Source organism: Aulonocara sp. 'chitande type north' Nkhata Bay, linkage group LG20 (genome assembly GCF_057382095.1).
Source record: "Aulonocara sp. 'chitande type north' Nkhata Bay isolate Kocher_YH1m ecotype deep benthic linkage group LG20, A_spYH_male_GT1.1, whole genome shotgun sequence".
In the NCBI taxonomy this organism is placed as follows: domain Eukaryota; kingdom Metazoa; phylum Chordata; class Actinopteri; order Cichliformes; family Cichlidae; genus Aulonocara; species Aulonocara sp. 'chitande type north' Nkhata Bay.
In genome coordinates, this window is record NC_141363.1 from 19796465 (window position 1) to 19823712 (window position 27248).

The window sequence follows — 27248 nt, forward strand, 5'->3', positions numbered from 1 at the left end:
GTGCATCATGGATGCACCAGGATATTCATGACTACAACGTATCTGTGGAAGGCTTCTGACTGTTCAGGCGGACACGGATAGCACTGGGAGCAGTATGCGGAAAAGAGGTGGGCTTGCTGTTTATGTTAACAACCGGTGGTGTTACCCTGCCCACTTAATAATCAAAGAAAAGATTTGCTGCCCGGAAATTAAACTGTGTGCTGTTGGACTCAGGCCGTATTGTTTGCCCAGGGAATTTACCCATGTGATCCTGGTGGCTGTCTATGTTTCTCCCTCTGCTAACCCCACCGCTGCATGTGACACTATCCACTCTGCCATAGTCCGGCTACAGACTCAGCACCCAAGTGCCTCCATGGTGATCTCTGGTGACTTCAACCATGTGTCATGTTTCGGCTGTGTGCAGGCTGGATGAGAACCCAATCGCAAACTCACGGAGGCAGGAATGAACTCAAACTTCACAGCTTTATTGCTGGAGAGGAAAACCATACAAACTAAACTGGGAAACTATAACGTAATAGACGGAGAAACACACGGCCATGAATGAGGGAGACGCAGACATAAATACACAGAGGGTTAACAAGGGAAAGGGAGAGCACACGGGGAACACAGGTGACACTGATAATCATAACAAGACAAGGCAGGAGTAAACGCAACACTGACGGGAGACTGTCAAAGTAAAACAGGAAGTACACAGAGGTTCAGACAGGAGGAGAGAGAGTCAAGTTATTTTTCCTTCCAATAGTGTTAACATGCTACACAGGTCACGAACAAGATTTTTTTAAATTTCCATTGTAAGTGGGCTAAAGCAGTTAATTAAAAGTAGTCGCTCAGTGGGAGACTGAGATTATTCTGTACAACTCCTCCATTTAATACCACGTAAACACTGCAATAGTTTTGCAGACACTCTTTCTTACTCTGTAATGTGGCAGTTAATTTGTTGACATTTATTAATAATCATATCTGTCAACCCTGAGTATTTATTACTTGGTGACTTGTATATATTGTGCTGTTCCTCATATCCTAACATATATTGATAGTCTAGTTTGTTTTTGTTAATGCTGCTGTACTGGAAAATATGTATAAAATTATATTTATGCATTCAGTTTTTATTACAGGGTTTACCAGAGCCCAGCTCTCTTTACCTTCCAATGTGATGGCCATATCCACAGGGAGAGTGATCACCTTTAACGTCCCCAGTGTCCTACAGCTGAGCTGTGGTAAGAAGGGTGTAGTTTGTATGTTAAAGCTGGATGTAAAGTCAGGTCCATAAGAATATGCCCAGTGACTTGTTTTTGCTCCCGTACATCACCACAGTGGATCTTAAATTGGACAGTCAGGATGTGACTGAAGTGCAGACTCTCAGCTTCAAATCATGAAGTTTAATAAAAGAATTATATTCAAACTTTCGCGTGATGTTTGGGTCAAATCTGACCAACACTGATAAATATTGTGCTTTGCATTTGATTGCCTCAAGGCCTTATGACATCCTCCACACTGTGCACTTGAACTTATAAAAGTGATGATTATTTGTTTCAATGAAATTTTAATGTTTTGTTACATCTGTGATGTTCCCGCTCAAAGGTGACCATCGCTGGAAATGAATCTTTTACACAGTCACCTATTTTGGTTGATTGATTGATAATACTTTCCAGCACCATCTTACACAAACATCACATGGGGAAGACGGGTCAGAGAGGGAGTTTGAGAGCAGAAAAAAACCTCAGCACATGAATCGCCACATCTGACATTATGGAAGACATGAGCTTCGAAGGTGTTTGGAGGGGGTGGGAGGGTGAGTGTAGGTTTGTTTCAGTGTTCATATGTGTGTGTGTGTGTGTGTGTGTGTGTGTGTGTGTGTGTGTGTGTGTGTGTTCCGTGTTCAGCCAAGAGAAAGTGTCCCTTCACCTGGTTAAGCAAAAGTCAACAATCTTCCACGCGGGTGGCCTTGAATGAGGAGGACAATTTTGTTATTCCCCTCAGTTGATCATCCAGCTGGCGCCAGGGGGGCTGCATGAGATGAAGATGGTAGTTGTTTTGGTCAATGCGAACAAACTGCTTCCAATTTTACAGCTGGTCTAATGGCCATCATTGGTCACCAGGTCTCTTCTCGTTGTTCTTCTTCAAGATGTTATCCATATTGCGTTAAAAAAAACACAGTCTGAGTACTCACAGCCCTGCCCATCGTCCATCATGTCGGCCAGCTTTGTGGGATTTTGAACAGCTGTAGCTGCTTCTTGTTCTTTGATAAGCCGAGCCGGCTCCAATCAGCCACAACTCTGTTACCGTGGTTCCAAATTGGTAGATGTCGTTCAGTGTCCTCCATCAAGAGTGTCACCAGACACACGACGCAACCGACCATCGAGTATCCGACAGCAAACGTCTCTGCAGGACAATCAGGCTCTCCCAAGCCCAGGAGGGTGGGATCAAATCCATAATTCTTCTTTATGTTTCAGAGAACAAGTCTTTGAGACTCTCTTAAGGTTAGAGAATATCCAAGACTATACAAAGGACATGAGAAGCCAAGCAGGAAAGATAAGGGAGAGGGAGAAAGTGTGACCGCCTCCATCAAGAGCCAAGAGCAGAAGCATTTTGGATCTGACTGACACTTCTGAGCCTGTAAAGTGAAGCCAAAGTGTCTTAAACCTGCGTTATTGATATTAACATTTCATTTTTCCTTTTGTCTCATTGTGTGTGTAACAGGCAGTGGAGTGATGATTGTGCAGTCAGTTTTGTACAGATGTGCAGATAAAGAAATCTGCTCTCGGCTTCACGATCTGGACTTCATCAAGAAAAGGTGAACACTGTCGGATAGTTTAACTGCTTTGATTACAATAAAAAGCACCAGCAGCTCAAATGAAAGCAGCAGATATTAGAAACCATGAACTGATCACTTCAACAAACCTAGAAATTTGTTTTTTGTGTCCCTGCAGCTGTGACTTGAAGGAAGTGTGTGAAATAAATACAAACATGGTCTGTACCTGTGATCCCGGCGTCTGCACCTACCTGGACATCACCTTCACCTGCGTCCCTGCAAGTCTGTTACATGTGTGATTATCAGCTAACAATCAGTCACATCTGTACATGAATCATTACAGTTTCTAATGTGATGCGTTTCTTTGTCAGTCCACAGTGTAACATGTCAAGGATCTCAGGCGAACCTTCAATGTGGTCAGATTTATTTTTCTCATTTATTGTAACTTTAGTGGATTCATTTGATAGAACTACAAACATGGTTACAGTTCATGAACTCTTCCTCAGGTGAAGGACAGGTTATAGTCGTCTCCTGGGCGAATTATGGTCGCCGTGACAACACCACATGCTCTCATGGACGTCCTGTCTCTCAGATCCAAAATGTTCACTGTTCGAGTCCCAGTAGTGCAGAATATGTAACTAACAGGTACAGATGCTGACTCTCTTTCCATCTTCTCTCAGATGACACGACGTACTTCAGTCCTCTGCTGACTCACCTTTGACCTGCATTCACAGGTGTAACTGGCAGAACAACTGTACTGTTGGAGCATCAAACACAGTGTTTGGAGACCCCTGTGGCGGCACCTACAAGTACCTGGAGGTGGTTTATGACTGTCAGGGTAAGAACTTTAAACTTCATGACTCTGTGAATTCAATTATACGTACAGATAATTATTAATCATTATTAAAGAATTCATATTTCTGTTATAAAGAAGTCACTGAAATTATCAGACATGAAAACGTTTTCAGTTCTTTTGCAGATCCTGAGTGAACGGATTGAAATCACAGCTTTCAGAAAGTTCTTGAGAATAAATCAGAATCAATTCCGTATTAATCAGATTTAATTGCTCATAAATTACACTTGAACTGCTGCTTGTGTCACACTAAATAATCACTGCTGCTGTAGTCAGTCAGTTAAAGAACCAGCAGCTAGAATGAGAGGACTGGATACTTCTCTTTGACGTGGACTCAGATGCTGATTCATTAGGAGCAAAGATAAAGCACGTCTATAAAACATTTTCCGTTCTCAACTTCATGTGTTTGTGTATTGTATGTACGGTCGGCAAGGTCAGTCTCTCAATTGCCCCTCGGGGATCAATAAAGTTTTCTGAATCTGAATGTTGGATTCTTACGCATTGTTTTTATGTTGAACAACATGTTAACATATAATTTCATGTACCTTTGCTCTACTAACTTTACAATCATGCTGCAGCTCCTTCCTGCCCTGCTGGTTGGACTTGGTTTGGAGGTCGCTGTTTCATCTTTAAAAGCAGCATGAAGACCTGGACTGATGCTGAGGTACATCAGGAAATAACAGCAGCTGTCGCTGCATCACTGATGATATAAAGACTTTCTGTCTTTGACTGATTTTAAATGCATTCTCACACTTTTCATCTTCTGTGCACCTCATCTTCCTCCTCAGAGTTCCTGTCAGACACTCGGTGGAAATCTGGCCTCATTCCACAGCACAGCTGAGTACACCTTCATCAGAGAGCTCACTCGCACAGCAGCAGGGTCGTATCCGACAGCTTGGGTTGGAGGCAACGACAGAGAGACTGTAAGTGTTTCACAGATAAAGAGGATGAGCTGCAGCTGTTTCTGATATTTCATATGTTTCTCTTCATATTCATCAGTTTGATTCAAAGGTCAACATGTGACAGACTGATTAATCAGGACTTTGTTCCTGGAGACAGATGTTGCTGTTGACTTGACTTTTCTTTTCATTTTTTACCTGCACAAACAAAATGAACCTTCGTTGTGTTCGAGTGGTGTAAGAGGTCTCATGTCTGCACTCTCAGCATAGATGCATCAAAGTACATCAGAACAAACTGAACTTTATTCTTCCAGGAAACTGTGTGGAAGTGGAGTGATGGTTCCCAGTTTGACTTCACAAACTGGGCCAGTGGAGAACCTGACAACTCTGGAGGAGGTCAAGATTGTATGGAGATAAACCGTGAAGGTACAAACTGAAAGTGGGCCTGTTGATGAAATGTGTTTGGTTTTTATATTGACTGAAGTCATGTGATCTTAGGTCTTTATAAGAACTGTGTTTGTTCTTTTTACATTAGAGAAGAAGAAAACATTTACAGCACAGACCTCTGATTTTATTTCTTTGTTTTGATTCTTTACAGGAGATTATGTCAACGACTCAGGATGTAACACACAGAGAGGGTTTGTTTGTGTCAGAGGTCCATAACTGCTCCTTCGTGTCCTGACACGTCTGACATGATGATGTCACAGCCTCACTGCTGATGTCACTTCCAGCAGGATGTCAAGCCTCGATGACATCACTGCTGGATTCTGTTGATAAATATGATTTCATATCACAATAAACAGGAAAATAAATTCAATAAAATTTAAAGGAACTGAAATGTTGACCTGAAAGTGAGTCATTCATGCTTCAAATCATCATCTGATCATTTTAATAAACCTCAAAATGCTTTCTGTCTCCCTGCAGCTGTGATGGAAAAACCTGTGTGACATAAATACACCATCAGTACTTCTGATCCTGGGATCTCATCACCTGATGCTGATAACGCAGTTATGTTTAAATCTGAAGAAAAGAATAAGCTTAATCGTATTTGTGTAAAATTATATATTTATCTTTTTTTTGCAACTTTACCAGCTTTACTTATAAAGCACTTTAACACAAAACCAGAGATCACAAAGTGCTGCACATATACAACAACAGATTAAATGAATGGACTGTCATACCTGTAACACTCGGCCTGTTGCCTTCACATTAAATGATTTTTTGAATAATAATTTTAAAAATATTTCTTCACGTCATTATGCAAATAGAGGTGACATGGGCCGCGAGATTGAGACACGTCATTAGAGCCTCTTCATGTGTGTTTGGTTTGGGTTTCCACCAGCTTGGAATTACCAGAAATAGAGAGAGCATAGCCGAACATATGAAACAGGAAAAGACTGCCATGTAATCCATTTATTTCAACAAAGTAGCTGTAATCTGAATACCACCTTTATAAACAGTAACTGCACTTAGTGGACCTTTGTTCCTCACTATCTGTTCTGACACTTTGCTGCGGATCTGAAAATGGTGACTGGCACCTGACGGTTTCACTACCAATCGGGGGCGATCGTGGCTCAAGAGTTGGGAGTTCGCCTTGTAATTGGAAGGTTGCCGGTTCGAGCCCCGGCTCGGACAGTCTCGGTCGTTGTGTCAGAGGGCCCGGTGGCGCCAGTGTCCGGCAGCCTCGCCTCTGTCAGTGTGCCCCAGGGTGGCTGTGGCTACAATGTAGCATCACCAGTGTGTGGATGTGTGATGGCTTTGGGTCATTAAGGACGAGTAAAATACAAACACAGGCCATTTACCATTACTGGGCACCCTATTCTAGTCTCAACAACAGCACTTCAGTAAGTTTCCACTACAAGATGGTTCCCTCTTATCTACTGCTCTACAGGCAAACATGGGCGAGAGTCTATTCAGCGCTGTGTCCATGGAACACTACGCCACATGATTATATGGCAGGTTTGAGTAATATGAGATTAATATAAGGCACAGTAATAAAGCACTTCAGCTAAGCTCATTCTAACAACATGGAAACAGGAGCAGTGCAAAGAGAAGAGAAGTGATCGCATATACAGTATAGTTGGGCTGCTGCCAGCTTCTTCACTCACTGTGTTTATACGCCTCTCTGCACTTAATTATTAGTTGTGATTATTCATCTCTGGCTCCACACGTGTCCTTGTCCTGTGTTCCTCCCCTCGGCATCAACAGGTCGTTATGTCTGCCCCTCCCTGAGCCTGGAGAGTTCTTCCTATTTAAAGGGAGTTCTTCCTTCCCACTGTCACCAAGTGCTTGTTCTTAGGGGGTCGTCTGATTGTTGGGGTTTCTCTGTATTATTGTAGGTTCTTTACTTCACAGTGTAAAGCACCTCGAGGTGCCTGCTTTTGTGTCATGGAGCGCTATAAATAAAACTGAACAGTTACATGGTTGGGGTCAAGACATTTGTCCCAGAAAGGCCGCTCTTTCAGAAATCCATTTACATCTCAGATGTTGAAAAACTGTTTATCAAATCTGTTTTCAGAAGACATATTAGAGTCCTTCATGGTGAGCTTGAACAACACTCAAACACAGGTGTGATGGCTTTTTCAGTTTCAGGTTTCCTGGATGATGATTTGGGTGTTTATGAAGGTCCTGTTCTGTCTGTGCTCCAAACCTTTTGCATGATGCTGTCGCTGCTGCACAATGACATGTTGTGTTTATCAGGAACTAATTCAGCAGTCAGTAGAAAGACTTCTTTCTAAATACTCTGGATGTTTTTGAAGCTCATTTTTAGTTTCTGGTGTTTTCCCATGAATCCACTTCCTCTGTGGTCTCTGAACAGAGAGACGTGTGGAGATGTTTCATGCAAAGCAGAATATTTTCCAGTCAAATGTGTTCTCAGCTGTGCTCCTGCCTGTCTGTTACATTCATATCATGGACCTGTGTGTTTTATAGTAACATCCAGTGAATCATTAAATAGCCGTCATAAATACCTGCTGTACCACCCCATTTAAACCACTGTAAACACTGGTGTGTTGAACACCCACAGCTGTTGCTGCATGTGTGTCTGTGTCGTCCACTTGGTCTCCGTCCTCTTTGTTCCCTCTTTAGGACGCTGTTGACGAACAGGGGAGTGTCACTTTCTCTCTGAGCTGATCAGGCTCTTTGAACTGTTCTGTGCTCTTCATTTAAATCCAGACGTGATCACATTTTCAAACTGTAGCTCCTAAACTTTGGAACAACATGTTTGCAATCATTTACATCATGTTAACACAATCATTTGTATTAAATGTTAAAATAAATGTAATCTACCATTAATCGTGTTTAAAATGATGATCCGAGCCCCTCCCAGCTGTCACTGGGTCAGCTGATCCAGGCTTATATAACTTTTAATGTAAAGTAGTTTTATTTCCTGCTGCAGCTGAGAAGGAACAGGTCCTGCTTTTCCATTGGCTGTGCTTTGCATGTACATCACAGGTGTTACTGAAACAGAGTGAATCCAGCAGCTCTGTGTTTGATCCTCCATCAGCTCTTCACTGTAATCCAGATCTCCTAACATGATGCTCTGCTCTGGACTCAGCAGCACACTGTGTGAGTACAACACACTGATCATCCTTTATTTATACATGAAATCAGCTGCACGTGTTCAGTCTAATCCTTTTCTAGCTTTCCACTGTGCTGTACTGTGACATGCTTTTCTTTCTGCTTTATTGGATCAGTTCATCTAACATCCTAAATACATGTTTGCATCACCTCAGCAGGACAGTTAGGCTTCACAGAGTCCTGAGAGCAATTCATGGCTGATCATTTACTTTGAAGAGTTGAAGTCAAACTGTCAACACAAATAAGTTTATTGACAAAAGTTGGAAAGATGAAGAGAATAAATGTGTCATTGAAATCTGCTGTTTAGAAAGAGTTTCCAAAGAATCCAGGTGTGAATGAAAGCAGCAGCTTTCTCCTGTTTGCTTTTCATTTCTGTTTCATGTTTTGAGGTGAATTCAACTTGATATCAAACACACAGTCTGACACTGAGCTTTCTTTCTGTCTCTTTCAGTGCTGGCAGCAACCTGTTCACTCATCACTTCAGGTAAATGCTGTTTTACTGCTTCTTATATTCTGGTCACAAAGAGCCTTTCTGTGAACTTTCTCATTATTAGAGCTCACCTCTTCTTCTTCTGTCTGTAACTACTAAATATTGTATTTGTGTGATCTAAAATCTAAACTCTATCCTTCACACACACCTTTTTAAAATCTTATTTCTGTTCCCAGTGAAAATGAAATGAACCCTGTCTGGTGGCTGCTGGGCGGGTGGGGGGTGGGGGGGTTCTGGATGTTGTGGGGCTCCTTGTTGACATGTGTGAGGAAATCAGGGATAGAGGCTTTGGATTGCAACCTGGGGGGGGGGGCTCCACTTCTTTAAGGAGCAGGTCTGGAGGGGGGGTTCCAACCTCAGAAGGAAACGCACCCCTCGTCCTCGTCCACACCCAGAAATACTTTGCTGTGACTTGGTAGAGATACTATGATTTACATGAAATACTTTGACTTAGCAGAAATACTATAATCTAGCAAAAATAGTCAAACGTAGCAGAAATTCTATCATTGAGCAGAATTACTATGATTTAGCAGAAATGTGTGAATGCCTGTGAGCGTTCTCACAAATATGAAATAAACACATGTAAGCTGAGACTCTCTAAAGAAACAGCATTGTTGTTGTTCGGCTTTTCATTTCGCCATTTGTTGATTCACTCGAAGAACAAGTAACGTAATATAGTACAGTTTTATTTATATAGCACATTTAAAAACCAAAGCAAAGTGCTTCACAGTAATATGGAGAGTCAGCATAAGTCAATAACAGGGTACAAATCAGACACTAACAGACCAGAAGAGCTAGATAAATACAAAATCCACTAAGAAGACAAAAACAGCAGGAACATTAATAATAAAAGCATAAATTTAATAAAATTTAATAAAAGATTTAAAAGTTAAAAATTTAAAAGATTTAAAAGGGTATTAACTGGTCAGGAAAGCCAAATCAAATAGATATGCTTTCAATCTGGATTTAAAGGATTGGATAGAGTCAAAATGGGTCAAGTGATCAGTTTGATATCAATCTTTTGTGATACACCGTCATATTTACATTATTTGTACAGTACCAATGATTTGCTTTGGTAGCTGCTCAAATTTCACTGCTTATATGTTTAAACTTAATTGATTAAAGTGGTTGTTTTCTTTTGGATCTTTTATTAGAATAGGCGCTTATAATGATTTTCTTGTGAAAGGTGACTTTAGATCAGAGTGGAGGAACTTGCAGCAGCGACAGTTTTGTGTACAGGATGTTGATGATCAGATAAGACGACAGGAAACGTATGCAGGGACGTGAAAGCAGCGCTTTAAGAGTTTTAAAATGATGAGTAACGTTGAAGAATTTATATAAATACAAGTCAATGAGTCAAGGACATAATTAGGATCATGTTTTTGATTAAAGAGTCCCAAACATGATGAGTTAGGGAGGTGCAGGAAAAGGTGTTTTGTTTCCTTTGCAGAAGATCTCGGCGACCACAGGGGGGTGAGGATGATGGAGGCCTGAGGCCTGATGGACCACAAGAGAGGGACCCAGAAAAACCTAATCTTACGCATGGAGTGTTCTCGAGTGGGAGCTGGCATTTTATTATTGGACCACTTAGATGACATGAGGTTGTTGTCTGATTTGCTGAGCCAGAGGATGGGTGTCAAAGAAATGGAACAAGTAAAGTGTAGTGACCCTCTTTTTAACAAAAGAGGGTCAAAAGGGGAAGTGTGGAGATCAGGGAAATTATTTTACTGCTATTGTTAATAATCATCATCATTACCATTGCACTAATAATATAATCTACAGTATTGATATTGCATTCAGAGGTTTAAACAGTGTGTGTCTTTCAGAAAGACTAAGTGGCAGGCTGACAGGAAGTTGCAGGTTTGCAGAGTGTGCCTTTTGCAGAACTGAAACCGAAGTGCAGGTTGACAGGAAACAGCTGCCATGAAGATAGAGACAATGTTCCTTTTTAAACTGTGTTAAAAGTCATTGTGGTTTTGAATTGACGTATGCATATATTGTATCTGATGACGCATGAGATACAAGCCCTGATGGTATGAAATATCTGTTTATGCTTTGATTAAGTCGGAGATCAGCCCTGTCTGCGAACGGAGCTGGTCTTCCCACGCGTGTATTTCATTAAAATCAATTGTCTGACCAAGCTCTTGTTGGACCATGGTTGTTTGTACTCTCCTTCCTCAATATTTGAACCTTAACAAGGGCAACCTGCACGTGGCGAATAAAGCCTTGATTGATTGATTGATTGATTGATTGATTGATTGATTGATTGATTGATTGATTGATTGATTGATTGATTGATTGATTGATTGATACCAAAATTAGGGGGAATTTACGACTGTGCGCTATGTGCTTCGAATATTGTGTGTGGTTTTTGTTTTATACAGTTGTCAGTCAGGCCTCTAACTATGAAACAAATTACACTCCAAAAGACCCCGGGCTTCTGAAAAGATGACCCGGGCTTAAACCTAGCATTTATTTTACATTATACATTTACATTATTACATTATTATACATTTATTTTTATTTCAGGCTTTATCAGAGCTCAAGTTTCCGTTCCTCCTCCTGTGACCCCCATATCCACAGGGAGAGTGGTCACCTCTAACGGCCTCAGTGTTCATCGCCTGAGCTGTGGTAAGATGGAAAATAGTGTCCAAGAATTCACTGCAGATCAAATTCAGACTCTCAGGCTAAATTCAACAAACTTAACAAGTATTGGATGAACTGTTTATAGTTTACAGCCTTTTTATGCACAGCTGCTTATTTTCAGTTTAAATTGTATTTTCCTGATCAACAAACCAACAGTGCATTTATTCTTTAAAAAAGCTCTGAGGATGTTGGACTGTGTATAAAAGTTCAGAAACATTTGATGTAGATTAGAAACAAAAACACTGACTTAAAGTTTCCTCCTTGATCAGAGTTAATGTAATATCCACTGTGGTGGTGTACAGAGGTACAATCCTCATTATTTATGGATCTGCAGCATCTGAGTCTGAAACTGAAGCCTGAAACCTGGATTATTGCATGTTGTGTTGAGTTGTTCCTTTTCTCTCATACTGTGTCTGTATAACAGTGGGTGGAATGATCATTGTGAGGTCAGCTGAGTACAGATGTGGAGGTGAAGTAATCTGCTCTCACGGTGACGCTGTGAACAACGTGAGGAACAGGTGAGCACTGTGGGATGGTAGAAGTGAGCCTTTGATTCAAAAGAAGAAACAAACTAAAACCTGTTGAACAGCTTTACTCAAACTAACAGGAAGTAAATGATTACCTGAAAGTAACTTGTTTCATATCTTTGAGCTGAAAACCAGCTGTTTCTGTCTCCCTGCAGCTGTGATGGAAAAACCGAGTGTGACATAAAGTCAAACATTACTTATGATCCTGGAGTCTGCAAATACCTGGAGACCACCTACGACTGCTTCCCACGTAACGACTCTGTTAAACCTGTGATTAGAAATGACTGATGAACCCAATCTGTACATGAATGATTACAGTTTCTATGGGATCTGTGTCTGTTTCAGGCCAAAGTGTAATATGTGAAAAATCTCATGCAAACCTTCAGTGTGGTGAGAACACAGCTTCTATGTCTTTCTACATTTAATGCAGTTAAAAATATCACCATGGTTACAGTTTGGTGCTGTTACAACAACAAAAAAAAAAGAAAAAAACCCCCATCGGCCCATAAAAACGAAAAATCACCATCGGGCATACCGGATGGCCAGCCCAGCTCTGATTGTAGGGTAGCAAACATCGTCGGAAAACACGTTTTCAACACTGCAGGTTACCTGGTGTAATGCTTTACTGAAACATGGTCTGACTCCTATCTAACTATATAAAGAGTAACTGAAGGTTAAGCCAGGCGCTCACACCTCCGCTCTGCTGCGTCTCAGCCACCATCTCTCTGGCAGAAAGGGCGCTAGAGCAGAGCAGGGGAGAGGCGAGCTGGAACAAACCATTTTTTTGGGGGGGGATTTATACGTTTGTCTTTAGAATATTACGTCTCAACCAAGTACTGTATGGTTTTTCTATTTTTAGTAGTGTGTCACACAAACAGCAAATATTGTCAAAAAAAGTAAGACATCTTTGGGGTGCTTTGATTCCTTTGGGCTATATATGAGCTAAAAACGCCCGTGTTTAAAACTAAGTATGTTCCCTAAAACGGTGACAGAGCTACAGACCCATGACAGCCTTACCCAGTCAGCCAGTAGCTATGACCAGCACTACTTGTGCAGTTAATAAGAGGACAGGTAATGTTTGTCGCATTGTTACGCACAGCACGCTCATTTGTTTCAATTCGTCAGTTGCCACAAGACAACTGACCAACGTGTACATAATAAGCTAATACTCCTGGGTGCTATAGAGTACAGTGTACGCTGTTCACCATACTTCATGGCTTTGCTGCATCAGTCTGCCTCTCTGAGTTAATTTGTGTTTCTCCTACAGCTCTGGACCGCCCAGGTCTGATGCAAGCCAGATCCTTTTATTTAGTAAAAATGGGATTAATAGTTAAACATTATTGTTGAGGGGCACAGACAGGACTCCGCACGCACACAAACATTACAAACAAAAGGGCACTTTGGGCACCCATCAGGAAAGGGGGGGTGCTCAAGCCCCTCCCGCCCCCCCCCTCTGCACGTGCCTGGTGAAAGGGGACAATCTGGGGATCCGTGGGTCCAAGGGGAAACTCACACGTCCATATAGTGGGGAAGTCACACAACTGTCACACAGGAGAGGAAAATTACTCACAGTCTGAAAAACAAGCACAAATTCACGGAGCTGAGAGAATCACTAACGTGTCTCGCACAACCGTCCAGCGACCAGAAGCACAGCGTCCCGGCCTTAAATGGTGGGAAGATAATGGCAGCTTAATTGCGAACAGGTGTGTGGGCCAAGGATGGGAGCCCACAGTGAGCTCCGCCCAGGCAGAGCGGTGAGGAGAGAGTGAGAGAGAAACAATACACATGTAGCCTTGCGGGGCCGGCTGGGTAGACACGGGGACGTGACATGTTCACTCCGTCAGCTGTTGAACACCTGCTGCTGATTTAAGAAACACGCCCATGTTAACTGGTGACAGTCACAGTTTAACGTTTTCAGCTGTGTGCGCCCTGTAAAGTAACACCATCAGGATGTTCTACATTTAATGACGCACATCGATGGATTGGTGCAGGCGTATCTCAATAAGTTCTGCTCAAATAACTGGATTATGGATTCCTCATAACCAGGTGTGTTATGAGGAATGTTGTCACAGTTTATTTATAATGTGTTGTTATAAGCTGATTAAAAAACAGAGCCATCCAGTTACTATGTTACAGCGCCACTGTCAGGGTTCCTGGGCCGCTGACCCAGCGTTTTCAGTTTGGTCTTCTGTCAGTGTTTAGTTTTCATGTTGGTTTCCTGTTTTATTGTGTTAGCCTTTTGTCTGTGTGTACTTTGTTCATTTCTACTTCCCAGTTTCTCATTAGTTAGTTCAGCTGTGTTCTTACCGGTTTCTAATCATCCTCATCATCCAGTCGGTTTCCCTGAGTTCCTGGTATTGTTCTCACCTATTCTGCGTGTGGGCTTCCGTGCTGGCTCTTTAACTGGCCAGCATGTCGTGGAGTGGGTGGGAGGTGTCGTCCAACATCGTCCTTCTCTTGGACAACATCCACGTCTCAGACACCACCTTAAGGGAGTCCGGCTCCATCCCCACAACATTACTGGCCTTGCAGATCAGTTTATTTAGTCTGTTAGCATCTGTGAACCTCAACCTGTTGTCCCAGCATGCAAGAGCATAGAGGACAGGACTGGCCACAACAGACTGATAGAAAATCCTGAGCACTGTCCAAAACACGCTAAAAGACGCAGAAAATACAGATATCTCTGGCCTTACTGTAGAGTACCCAGTCTAGTTTATTTAATGTGTACTCTGAGGTATTTATAGTCCTTCACCGTGTCCACGTTGACCCCCTGGTTTGAAACACAGGTCGCAGCTTTCCTGGTCCTCCTAAAGTCCACAATCAGGGCTTTTGTCACACTGAGCTGCAGATGATTCTGCTCGCACCATGTGACAGAGGAGTCGACCACAGCCTGGTACTCCATCTCATCACTCTCACTGATGCATCCAACCGCTGCAGAGTCATCAGCAACCTTCTGAAGATGGAGGTCTCTGTGCAGTGGCTGAAGTCTGTGGCGTAGAAAGTGAAGAGGGGAGAGCATGGTCCCTTGTGTTGCCTCTGTGTTCCTGATCACATTGTCAGACACAAAGTGTTGAAGACGCACATATTGTGGTCTTCCTGTCAGGTAATCAACAATCCAGGACACCGCAGAGGCATCTACCTGCATCACTATCAGTTTATCACCCAGGAGGGTCGGCCTGATGGTGTTGAATGCACTGGATAGTCAAAAAACACGACCCTCCCAGTGCTCACCGGTTGGTCCAGGTGGGCGTAGACACGACTGAGCGTGTTTGGTACAGGAAAGAGGGATGACGTCTTCCACAGCACTGGTGCACAGGCCTCGAGGACACCGGGACTCGCCCTGTCTGGTCTTTCAGGCTTTTTTAGTGGAGTCGTTCATTTGTCTCTGAACCTGGTCCTAGGTAAAAGTTACAGGTGGAGCAGGAGTGTCAGGACTTTCACAGTATGCTCAGGTGCAATGAGGAGAAAGAGGGAGAGAGAGTGGTGTGGCTTTGGACTGTAGGCTGACTACAGTTAAGTCAGTCGGGGGGTGAGCGTTAGCTGCAGTGTCAAATCTGTAGAAGAACAAATTCAACCTGTTGGCCCTCAGCTCTGCTTTTGAATGGCGTGAGTCCAGTGACGCTTTTCAGGACTTTTCAAGCTCCTTAGACTACCGTGACCTGGGTGACTGAGAACCTACAAAGACATATCTTCATGCCACTCCAGAGCTTTCTCATGTTGTTCTGCTGGAGTTCCCACTCCAGCTTTCTCCTGCAACTGTCCATAGCCTCTCTGATCGTGCCCTTCAATAAAAACGAAACCCTTTCCACCTCCTCTCTGTGGCCCTCTTTTTATCGTTGAGGAGAGCTGTGATGTTCTTTCACCCACGGCTTGTTATCCGAATAACAATGTATAGTCCGAGCTGAGATAATGGAGTCTGAGCAGATGGTTATGTAATCACTGATACACTCAGTGTCCTGTGGGGCTCACAACGTATCTGCCTGTTGCCTCATAACAAGTTCTCTCTCAGCTGGTAAAACAGACGACATACTGTGTGAAAGTTGGAAGTATAGCATTCAAAGTGATGTAGTGGAAGTCATCCAAGGTGGCTATGAAGGCATAGAGTGCTGAGTCTGTAACCAGGTATCGCAGAAGGAATAATGTCAAATGAACCTCATCAGCTTAAATTCAAATAGACTCAGTAGTGGAACACGGCTAGGTATTTTCTTTGTCTTTTGAGGAATTATTAATCTGATTATCGACCTTCTACCTTTACAATTATTTTGAAGATGCTTCCTGCCCTGCTGGTTGGACTTGGTTTGGAGGTCGCTGTTTCATCTTTGATAGCAGTCAGAAGACCTGGACTGATGCTGAGGTACATCAGAAATAACAGCAGCTGTATGTGTACATGTTATATGTGGGACATATAAAAAGCTTCCTGCTGTGAGAATCATTCAGTGAAAGAAGACTTGCTTTATATTCATATTCACACACAGTTGGAAGTGCATGAGTAAATACACAGGACTTCTGTTCTTAGCTGATTATTGCTGCGGCGTCACAGCCCTGCACTAACAGCTTCATGCTGATACATGCAGTGCAGTAATGTTCATGCAGTGATGTTCAGAATTCAGAGCAAACATTCCCTCCTCGTGTCTCTTCTATTCATCAGCTCTCTCTTTGCTGCCTTCATCAAACTCACTTTATCTTTGATTTTAAATGCATTCTCACACTTTTCATCTTCTGTGCACCTCATCTTCCTCCTCAGAGTTCCTGTCAGACACTCGGTGGAAATCTGGCCTCATTCCACAGCACAGATGAGTACACCTTCATCAGAGAGCTCATTTACACAGCAGCAGGGTCGTATCCACGAGCTTGGGTTGGAGGCAACGACAGAGAGACTGTAAGTGTTTCACAGATAAAGAGGATGAGCTGCAGCTGTTTCTGATATTTCATATGTTTCTCTTCATATTCATCAGTTTGATTCAAAGGTCAACATGTGACAGACTGATTAATCAGGACTTTGTTCCTGGAGACAGATGTTGCTGTTGACTTGACTTTTCTTTTCATTTTTTACCTGCACAAACAAAATGAACCTTCGTTGTGTTCGAGTGGTGTAAGAGGTCTCATGTCTACACTCTCAGCATAGATGCATCAAAGTACATCAGAACAAACTGAACTTTATTCTTCCAGGAAACTGTGTGGAAGTGGAGTGATGGTTCCCAGTTTGACTTCAAAAACTGGGGTAATGGAGAACCTGACAACTCTGGAGGAAATCAAGATTGTATGGAGATAAACCGTGGAGGTACAAACTGAAAGTGGGCCTGTTGATGAAATGTGTTTGGTTTTTATATTGACTGAAGTCATGTGATCTTAGGTCTTTATAAGAACTGTGTTTGTTCTTTTTACATTAGAGAAGAAGAAAACATTTACAGCACAGACCTCTGATTTTATTTCTTTGTTTTGATTCTTTACAGGACGAGATTATGTCAACGACCAAAGATGTAACTCACAGAGAGGGTTTGTTTGTGTCAGAGGTCCATAACTGCTCCTTCGTGTCCTGACACGTCTGACATGATGATGTCACAGCCTCACTGCTGATGTCACTTCCAGCAGGATGTCAAGCCTCGATGACATCACTGCTGGAGGGTATTGATCAATATGATTTCCTATCACAATAAACATGAATAAATAGATATCCTGAGCAGCAATCAGTCTCACCTGTTTTCCTAATTTCATTCTCACTTTGTGTAATATACTGAAAATAATTTAGTAAAGCCACACACACAGGTTTGTGTAAGTGACACAATATAGAATATAATTTAGAAAATTCAAACAGTCTAGCTGGTTTCACTTCCTAGCTGTAAAAGCACGCTTCTGCAAAAGCATGCAGTTTCCTGTCAGCACTTTTTTGGCACAGAGTGTACTCAGAGTTAGGCCTTTCTCATATGAAGCAATATAATCAGCATATAAACATTTAAGATAATAAATTTAAACCTCAACACCTCCCAGCCCATTGTTTATTCAGTGGGCTGGTTTCACTCATTATGCAAATGTATGTTTATAAGAATGGGGAAACCTGCAGTCAGCTGAGACTGAAGAAGTCACTTGGATGCAGTGGCGGTCCTAGCCTGTTTGGTGCCCTGGGCGAACACCCCCTCTGGTGCCTCCCCACCCCGTCCCCTGTACTCTCTACCCCACCCCACACCCACACATAAAATATATTAAGGATTGTACATTAACATATTTTACTGTAAAAACTGTTATTTTAACAAATAAACAACTGACAATGGCTAATTAACCTCTGGGGTCGACGGACGCGCCGGTGCATCAAAATCACATGACCAATTTAAGACAACACAGCTACAAGATGCAGCGACTCAGAGTCTCCATTTCAACTTGGGTCGAAACTGCGGTCTTCAAACTATACGCCAGTTTTTGAATTGTGTCGATGGGCCACGTAAAACCAGAGTTATGCTAAAAAATACACACAATGTTTTTTTCTGAACAAAACAGTGGTGTTTACAGCGGGAACAACAGTAAAAATGACGTTTTCTACGGACAGCGCTAGCAAACACTCTCCGCTTGCGAGTGAAAATGTCACGACTGGGGCTGCAGCCGTGTGAAGTTCGGAGAAGGAGGACTTTGCAGCACTTACTTGAGAAGCAGGGAGGTTTATTAGAGAAGACAGAACACAAAGTGGGGATGGCAAAACAGAACTGAGGATAACCTAAACTGGGAAAACTAAACTATAGAATGGCAAACCTGAAACACGAGAGGAGAACTGCAGGGAGAGCACATAGTGGAGACACAGAGAGGTTCACGGAGCAACGCAGAAACACAGGGTGACACAGAGGATGAACACAGACGACGCGACGAGGAACAGAGGCAGACACACACTATAAATACACAGAGACACACTGGGAAATCACACACAGGTGGGAGACACAGCTGGGCCTGATTAACCTGACGAGACAGGGGAACACTAACACCAGGGACCAACAGGGGGAGCACAAACCCAGGAACCCAGCATCCAAAACCCCAAAACACAAAACAGCCCATAAATAATAATAATAATAATAACATCAATAAATACACTAAACACAAAATCACTGAGTAAGGACTCAGGACCATGACAGAAAAAAGAAAAAGAAATAACACCCCTTCCCTATTTGTGCTAGATTTTAACATGTCAGCCAATCAAAAAAATGATATGGCAACATGTGTCACTTGTTGTTTAGGCAGAAGGGGAAGTTTTTAGGAGTGACACCCGCAACGGAAAGCGGGCGAGCGAAAAAAAGAGAGAGAGCAAGTTTTCATATGTGAGACATTAGTGACGTTTAGCGTGTTTGAAGGCTGTAGTTAGTGTGTTGTGTAGTTATTGTTTTGTATTGTGTGTCAGTGAGACTGCTGAAATTCATATTTGCCCCAAAAAAGCCATAAAAGGCAGATTCCAGTGTAAACGCTGTTCCCACATGGAAAACTGGACTGATGCACCTCCTGCTGTCAGACCTGCAGGGTTTAGGCCTGTGCTGTTATCTTCTGTCTTATACTGAACACAAACTATTTTTTTGGACTGGCACAAATAATTTGTGTGCCTTCTTATTTGATGCAGCACAGCTGATTGTTCTGTAAATAGATTTAAATGGTTATATAAAAAAACGCCTGAGGACATGGCTGCATTTTTAAATGGTAAATGGCCTGTATTTATATAGCGCTTTACTAGTCCCTAAGGACCCCAAAGCGCTCTACATATCCAGTCATCCACCCATTCACACATTTTTAGGTAAATAGTACCATATAACTTTGTTGTTTGCAAAATTTGTGCATATCTTTAGAAGTGTACAATTTCTATTTGCATTTCAAGTTATGAAAATGATTTGTTAAACATGTTTGTGGGTTTTACAGTAAAAAATACAACCTTTTTCTACTCGGATTTTGAATTTTTTTGTCTGAATTTAGATCAATTGTGTATATATAATAATATAATATAATATAATATAATATAATATAATATAATATAATATAATATAATATAATATAGTATGCCAAAATGAAAAAATAACTCAAATTTCAGATATTTGAGGTTGTGCTGAAAATAATGATACCAAACAAGGCAAGAAAAACATATTTTAAAGGTGAAATATAGAGGTAAAATCAAAAGTAGTCAAAAACAGCCAATTATACCCTGGACTCCAGAGGGTGAATATTGTGCTGAACACAGTCCAAAAGATTCAGTAAGCTACATCAGTTTCTACGGTTTACTATCATAGCCAAGTGGCTAACAAACAAAGTTTAGTCTGTTACTGTTACTATTTTTAGAATTTCTTCTTGGACCAACTGTAACCCACATAATTTCCTTAGGGATTAATAAAGTATTCTGATTCTGATTGTTCCAGGATAACCTGCCATTATCCAATCACACATCTGCTTACCTGTATCTTTTGCTCGTTTCCCCTCCTCTTTTTTTCTTGTTTTTCTAAACTGAAGACCTGATGGCTTTAAACTTGTCTTGTCCACCTTCCATTGGTTTTAATTTTGCACCCATCCCCCAACCCGAGGATCACCACAACATAACCTAACCCAGGATTCAAATCAGGAATACATAATGGGCTTGGATTTAAAACATTATGAATGAAATGTGCTCTATTTGGAAGCAGCTGACCCCTCCCCTTTTGACAGGTTGTGTGTGAGACTTTAAATCATCAAAATGTAAATTTTAAATTGTTATTGATCCCTTTACCCCGAGTCCTAAAGTGTATATTTATTTTCTTACTCTTCTTATATTTATTGTTTGTTTACTTGCACTACTGTAACTGGTCGTCTCATCTCTCTATAAACTGGACTGAATGTAGCGGAGATGACAATAGTGTTTACTTTGACTTCACCACAGCAGCGAGCAGGCGCACCGAGGGCTCTCGCGCTCACTTTATAGAATTAAAAAAAAACATTGGTGCAAATCATAACTCTGTATCATAACATCTGGTGGTTTTGTGATTGTTGGTTTGTTTTTATTTTGTTTTATTTTGCGAGTTGGTTATTAGCTGCTGCTCCAGCCAGAGAATCCCCCGTCGCCCCACCCTCTCCTCCCTGTGCCGCAAGCAGCAGGCGCACCTCGCAAACGGAGGGCGCCCTTACACCCAGCAAATGGGCGGCAGAAAACCGACCGGTGCCTATGCCAACTTCAAAATGCGCTGGCTGATGTTGGGGCAGCATGAGTACGAGCAACTTCTTTTTGGAGATGCCCGTGATACCACCCTCACCGCGATGCCGCCCTGGGCAACCGCCCATGTCGCCACTATCAAAAACCGCTACTGCTTGGATGAGTGACAAAGCGACCCACTGAAAACGCTACGTCCAGATGAACAGAATCAACATTTGGGGATCAAGGACGTCATTCCTGTTGGTCTGGACAGACATCAGTTTGCACACATGTGGAACCGTTCAACAGAGGATGTGGTCGCATTAGCCCTGCATTAAGCCCTGACCCACCCTGAACACAACTCTCATTTTAGGATGCTATTTGTTGACTTAAGCTTGGCTTTCATCATGGTGAGCCCAGTTCAGCTGGCTGTAAAGCTTCGTAACCTGGGTTTGTCGACACAGTTGTGCCACTGGATCAGAGACTTTCTCTTCAACAGGCTTTAGGTGGTGAGAATGGGGAGCTGGACATCTTCCACACGGATCCTGAACATGGCCACGCCACAGGGCTGTGTGCTCAACTTGGCTCTTATGCTCTTATGTGATCAGTGAGATGCTGGGGTATAAGTTGAACAGCCACAAGGAGCAATACCCTCAATGGAGAAGGAGAAAGGTGCAACAAAGAAGGTACCTAAGAAGTATAGCAAGCTGTCCATACCTGAGGCCTTGGAAACTGCCAAGCAAAGACTCACAGCCTTGGCTAGATGCTTGAGGAGGTACACCAGAGAGATGGAATGCAGGAGAATAAACGAGCGGTTCTCCACAGAACCAGCCAAGGTGTACTCTCAGTGGCAGGTGAACAATATGAGAACAGCACCACTGAGGCTGGAGACAGAGCAATACTGGAAGAGCATATGGGAGAAGGATGCAACCCATAACGGCAATGCTCACTGGCTAGAGGATCTGAGGGCTGACTACAGCGACCTCCCTGAACAGGGTCCAGTAACCATCACAGTGGCAGATATCCAAGAAAGGGTCTCCAGTATGAAGAGTTGGACAGCACCAGGGCCCGACATGGTTCCCGCCTACTGGCTGAAGAAGCTGACTGCACTCCACGAGTGCCTGGCAGCACAAATGAACCAGCTGCTAGTTAACGAGAGACACCCGGAATGGCTAATCGAAGGTCGGACGGTCCTGATCCCCAAGGACCCCAAGAAGGGACCGGTCCCCTTCAACTACCGACCAATAACCTGCCTCAGTACTACATGGAAGCTCCTGTCAGGCATCATATCGGCTAAGATGAACAGGCACATGGGTCAATACATGAGCGGGACACAGAAAGGAATTGGCAAGAATACCAGAGGCGCAAAACACCAGCTACTGGTAGACAGAACAATCAGCCGAGACTGCAAGACCAGACTGACCAACCTGTGCACTGCCTGGATTGATTACAAGAAGGCCTATGACTCAATGCCCCACAGCTGGATACTGGAATGCCTAGAATTGTACAAGATCAAGGGGACCCTAAGAGCCTTCATCAGGAACTCAATGGGGATGTGGCGTACAACACTAGAGGCCAACTCCAAGCCCATAGCACAAGTCACCATCAAGTGCGGGATCTACCAAGGAGATGCTCTGTCCCCACTGCTGTTCTGCATAGGCCTGAACCCCCTCAGTGAGATCATTAACAAGACTGGCTACGGATACCGACTACAGAACGGAGCAGTTGTCAGCCACCTCCTGTACATGGATGACATCAAGCTGTATGCCAAGAGTGAACGAGACATCAATTCACTGATCCACACTACCAGGCTATACAGCAATGACATTGGAATGTCGTTCGGACTGGAGAAGTGTAGTCGGATGGTATCAAAGAGAGGGAAGGTAGTCAGAACTGAGGGGATTGAACTACCAGAAGGCAACATTGCAGACATAGAGGACAGTTACAAGTACTTGGGGATCCCGCAGGCAAATGGGAACCATGAAGAGGCCGCTAGAAAAGCTGCAACCACCAAGTACCTGCAGAGGGTCAGGCAAATCCTGAGGAGTCAGCTGAATGGTAAGAACAAGATCCGGGCCATCAACACGTACGCCCTGCCCGTGATCAGGTACCCTGCTGGGGTAATAGGCTGGCCAAAGGAGGAGATAGAAGCCACTGACATAAAGACAAGAAAGCTCCTTACCATGCATGGAGGGTTTCACCCCAAGTCCAGCACCCTGAGGCTGTACGCTAAGCGGAAGGAAGGGGGCCGGGGACTGGTGAGTGTCAGCACCACAGTCCAGGATGAGACAAGGAACATCCAAGAATACATTGGGAAGATGGCCCCAACTGACCGAGTGCTCAGTGAATACCTCAGGCAGCAGAAACCCAAGAAAGAGGAGGGAGACGAGGAACCATCATGGAAGGACAGGCCCCTGCACGGTATGTACCACCGGCAGATAGAGGAGGTGGCTGATATCCAGAAATCCTACCAGTGGCTGGACAAAGCTGGACTGAAAGACAGCACAGAGGCACTAATCATGGCAGCACAAGAACAAGCTCTGAGCACAAGATCCATAGAGGCTGGGGTCTATCACACCAGGCAAGACCCCAGGTGCAGGCTGTGTAAAGATGCCCCAGAGACAATCCAGCACATAACAGCAGGGTGCAAGATGCTAGCAGGCAAGGCATACATGGAACGCCATAACCAAGTGGCCGGCATAGTGTACAGGAACATCTGTGCCGAGTATAACCTGGAAGTCCCGAGGTCAAAATGGGAGATGCCCCCAAGGGTGGTGGAGAATGACCGAGCTAAGATCCTGTGGGACTTTCAGATACAGACGGACAAAATGGTGGTGGCTAACCAACCGGACATAGTGGTGGTAGACAAACAGAAGAAGACGGCCGTAGTGATCGATGTAGCGGTTCCGAATGACAGCAATATCAGGAAGAAGGAACACGAGAAGCTGGAGAAATACCAAGGGCTCAGAGAAGAGCTCGAGAGGATGTGGAGGGTGAAGGTAACGGTGGTCCCCGTGGTAATCGGAGCACTAGGTGCGGTGACTCCCAAGCTAGGCGAGTGGCTCCAGCAGATCCCGGGAACAACATCGGAGATCTCTGTCCAGAAGAGCGCAGTCCTGGGAACAGCTAAGATACTGCGCAGGACCCTCAAGCTCCCAGGCCTCTGGTAGAGGACCCGAGCTTGAAGGATCAACCGCCCGCAGGGGCGTGCTGGGTGTATATATATATATATATATATATATAATGTTCTTCCTCTACACCCCCCCCCCCCCCCCCATTTTTGCACATGTCGAGGAGCGTGTCAGGCTACATTTCACTGTGTGTTATACTGTATAACTATGCATGTGTCAAATAAAGAACCTTGAACCCTTGAACCTTGAACCTTTAGATGAACTGCTGGACTTCTTCACTGTGTCATCTAGGGTGAACCATCTAGGGTGAGGGGGAGACTACCCTCTTCCTGACCAAGGATGTACCTTTTGTGCTTTCATGTTATATGACCCTTTGATCAGCAGGAACACACACACACACACACACACACACACACACACACACACACACACACACACACACACACACACGCACCCACTGAAGTATAAATAAAGACCGGGCAGTTTCTCAGTGCGAGTCTCAGTCTGGAGGCCGCCCTTGCTAGCAAGAAGTTCTGTGTGTTTCTCTTCTCTGAGTCTTTACTGAAGAAGTGTTTAGAGTATATTTCTTAACATAACCCATAAAAATACATTTCACAATCGTATAAAACAAAATAACAGGATAACAGAAGTATCACCGGCTAAACATTTCCCTCTAGTGGACAAATTAATGGTAGCGCATTACATTTTCACTTGCTTGTGCTTTACAGACAAATTGTCATGGTCCGGAGTCTGCGACTCCGTGTTTATGTTTAGTTTATTAGTATTCTGTGGTTTTGGTTGCCTTGGGTGTTTGTACTCTTCTGTTTCATGGTTCATGTTCCTATGTTCTGTGTCCCCCAGTCTGTGTTAAGTTGGTGGGTTATGTCATTGCGTGTATGTGTTTCCTGTTTTATTGTGAAGGTCTGCGTCTTATGTGAGTGTTTTCAGTTTGCCTCCCTAGTCTCGTCAAAAAAACAAACAAAAAAAACAAAACACCTGGGTCACCTGTATGAAGAAAAAAAACAGAAGAGAAAGCAAACAACAAAGAGCAACATAATAAAAAAAAACCAGCACCATCACAATAAACTAGCTAGCAGTAGATATCAGTAGATACTAAATAATAAACGATATTGTGCAGCACGCAAGATCGACAGCGCACAATGTGCTTTGAGGCAGCAGCCAAGAAAGCTGTAGTCCGCATCTGTGAATACCCGTGTGTACACCTGTGTGCACACCTGTGTGGATCAGCATGCTTGCATTCCAAAGGTTTCTCCATGTAACGATCTGCTAGGGAGTGTGGGGGGGCCACAGCCCCGTCCTCCAGGGTATGAAGCAGGTATGGAGGAGATCAAAACTCCAGACATCCAGAGGCCCCCAGAACACAAGAGACCAAGGAAGACCAACAGAGGGGCAGCCGCGCCACTGTCCCAGAAAGAGCTGAGGAGAGTCCCAGATGAGGGCTCACTCAGCAGCCGCGGAGCAGAAGCCAGGGGGAGTTGCAGTGACGCGCCCGTGAGCTCCGCCGGCAGCCAGCTGTGCCTGAGTGACCGAGCCCCAGGCCGAGAGTGAGCCGGTGTGTACCTGGACGCAAAGAGAGTGGTCACCTCTAACGGCCTCAGTGTTCATCGCCTGTGTCGCTGTGGTCAGATGGAAAATAGAGTCCAAGAATTCACTGTGTTGAGTTCAAACTATGTGTCAGGGTTCCTGGGTCTTTGAACCAGTCTTTTTAGTTTATTCATGTTCTCTCTTTAGTTTCCACATGTTCACATTTCCAGTTGTACTATTTTAGTCCTTTGCTGGTGCATTATGTTCTAGTTCTACTTCCAGTGTGTCATCAGTTAGATTAAGCTCAGCTGTGTACTCACACAAAAAAAGCTGGAGTTGAAATTGTATTTTCCTAATAAAAAATAAAATAAAATAAAGAAATCTGAAAAAAACGCTCCAAAAATGTGGGTCTGTGTAAAAAAACTTCAAAACAGTTAATGCATTTCAGAAGAAAACCTTATATTAAAGCTGAAATTTGCACTTTAAAAACATTTTTATTTGATGTCAAAACCACTGTGGTGGTGTACAGAGGTACAATCCTCATTATTTATGAGGATTGTATATTTATCTGCAGCATCTGAGTCTGAAACTGAAGCCTGAAACCTGGATTATTGCATGTTGTGTTGAGTTGTTCCTTTTCTCTCATACTGTGTCTGTATAACAGTGGGTGGAATGATCATTGTGAGGTCAGCTGAGTACAGATGTGGAGGTGAAGTAACCTGCTCTCACGGTGACGCTGTGAACAACGTGAGGAACAGGTGAGCACTGTGGGATGGTAGAAGTGAGCCTTTGATTCAAAAGAAGAAACAAACTAAAACCTGTTGAACAGCTTTACTCAAACTAACAGGAAGTAAATGATTACCTGAAAGTAACTTGTTTCATATCTTTGAGCTGAAAACCAGCTGTTTCTGTCTCCCTGCAGCTGTGATGGAAAAACCGAGTGTGACATAAAGTCAAACATTACTTATGATCCTGGAGTCTGCAAATACCTGGAGACCACCTACGACTGCTTCCCACGTAACGACTCTGTTAAACCTGTGATTAGAAATGACTGATGAACCCAATCTGTACATGAATGATTATGACCTTCCTTACAAGACGAACTGCCAACTCTTTGAGCCACGACAATACAATATATGCATACGTCAAATCAAAACCACAATGACTTTTAACACAGTTTGAAAACAACATTGTCTCCGACTCCACGGCAGGTGCTTCCTGTCAATCTTCTGACCCTCGCTTCTCGTCTGGAACATCAGGCCCACATTGTGCAAGAAACTGTTCTTTTTTGCAGAGACAATTTTTGCAGTTGCAAGAAAACATGATTAACCTCTCACCTATAAATGAGTCTATCTACCGTGTGTGTGTGTGTGTGTGTGTGTGTGTGTGTGTGTGTGTGTGTGTGTGTGTGTGTGTGTGTGTGTCGGCATGAAATGCACTCAGTTTCACCTCTCACCTCACCCACTAACGCTCACAGTCAAACAGAGGCCACCCTCAAATGTGTTAGCAGTTTACTAAAACTATATATATATAATAGATGGAATAAATGCTGTAAATGAATGCCACTACTTCAAAGCTTAATGAAAAGACATAAATGAATGAAAGATAACAATGAATCATCTGGAATAAAAGGTTAATATGATAACCGTAAACATTTTAAGGCCATCTTAAAGCTTTCTGTTACATTGTTAAAGCAATGATTATACCG

General features: G+C 43.2%; 2 protein-coding genes across 2 annotated transcripts in view; both read left to right on the top strand.

Annotated features, from left to right (window-relative positions):
* The first annotated feature begins 536 nt into the window (after positions 1-536).
* Positions 537-5348, top strand: LOC147305472 (L-rhamnose-binding lectin SML-like). Its single transcript, XM_086278096.1, has 11 exons — positions 537-609; positions 1116-1217; positions 2701-2794; positions 2931-3038; positions 3131-3168; positions 3259-3397; positions 3487-3590; positions 4184-4269; positions 4394-4528; positions 4819-4930; positions 5103-5348. Exons 1-11 carry the CDS (start codon positions 537-539, stop codon positions 5165-5167), a joined length of 1056 nt encoding a protein of 351 aa, XP_086134222.1. The 3' UTR covers positions 5168-5348.
* Positions 5349-8037: 2689 nt separating this feature from the next.
* Positions 8038-27248, top strand: part of LOC147305473 (uncharacterized) — a 42314-nt gene continuing 23103 nt past the window's right edge. Inside the window, exons 1-5 of the mRNA XM_086278097.1 lie at positions 8038-8071; positions 8535-8567; positions 11103-11204; positions 26205-26298; positions 26463-26557. Of these exons, the coding sequence (XP_086134223.1) occupies positions 8038-8071; positions 8535-8567; positions 11103-11204; positions 26205-26298; positions 26463-26557 (358 nt within the window). The remainder of the gene's footprint in view (positions 8072-8534; positions 8568-11102; positions 11205-26204; positions 26299-26462; positions 26558-27248) is intronic.

Excerpts from the sequence above, each read along its gene's own strand:
- LOC147305472 (XM_086278096.1), top strand. The coding sequence starts at position 537 with ATGAATGAGGGAGACGCAGACATAAATACACAGAGGGTTAACAAGGGA. Across the intron at positions 3,398-3,486 it reads GCAGAATATGTAACTAACAG|GTGTAACTGGCAGAACAACT; the intron begins GTACAGATGCTG and ends CTGCATTCACAG. Across the intron at positions 3,591-4,183 it reads GGTGGTTTATGACTGTCAGG|CTCCTTCCTGCCCTGCTGGT; the intron begins GTAAGAACTTTA and ends ATCATGCTGCAG.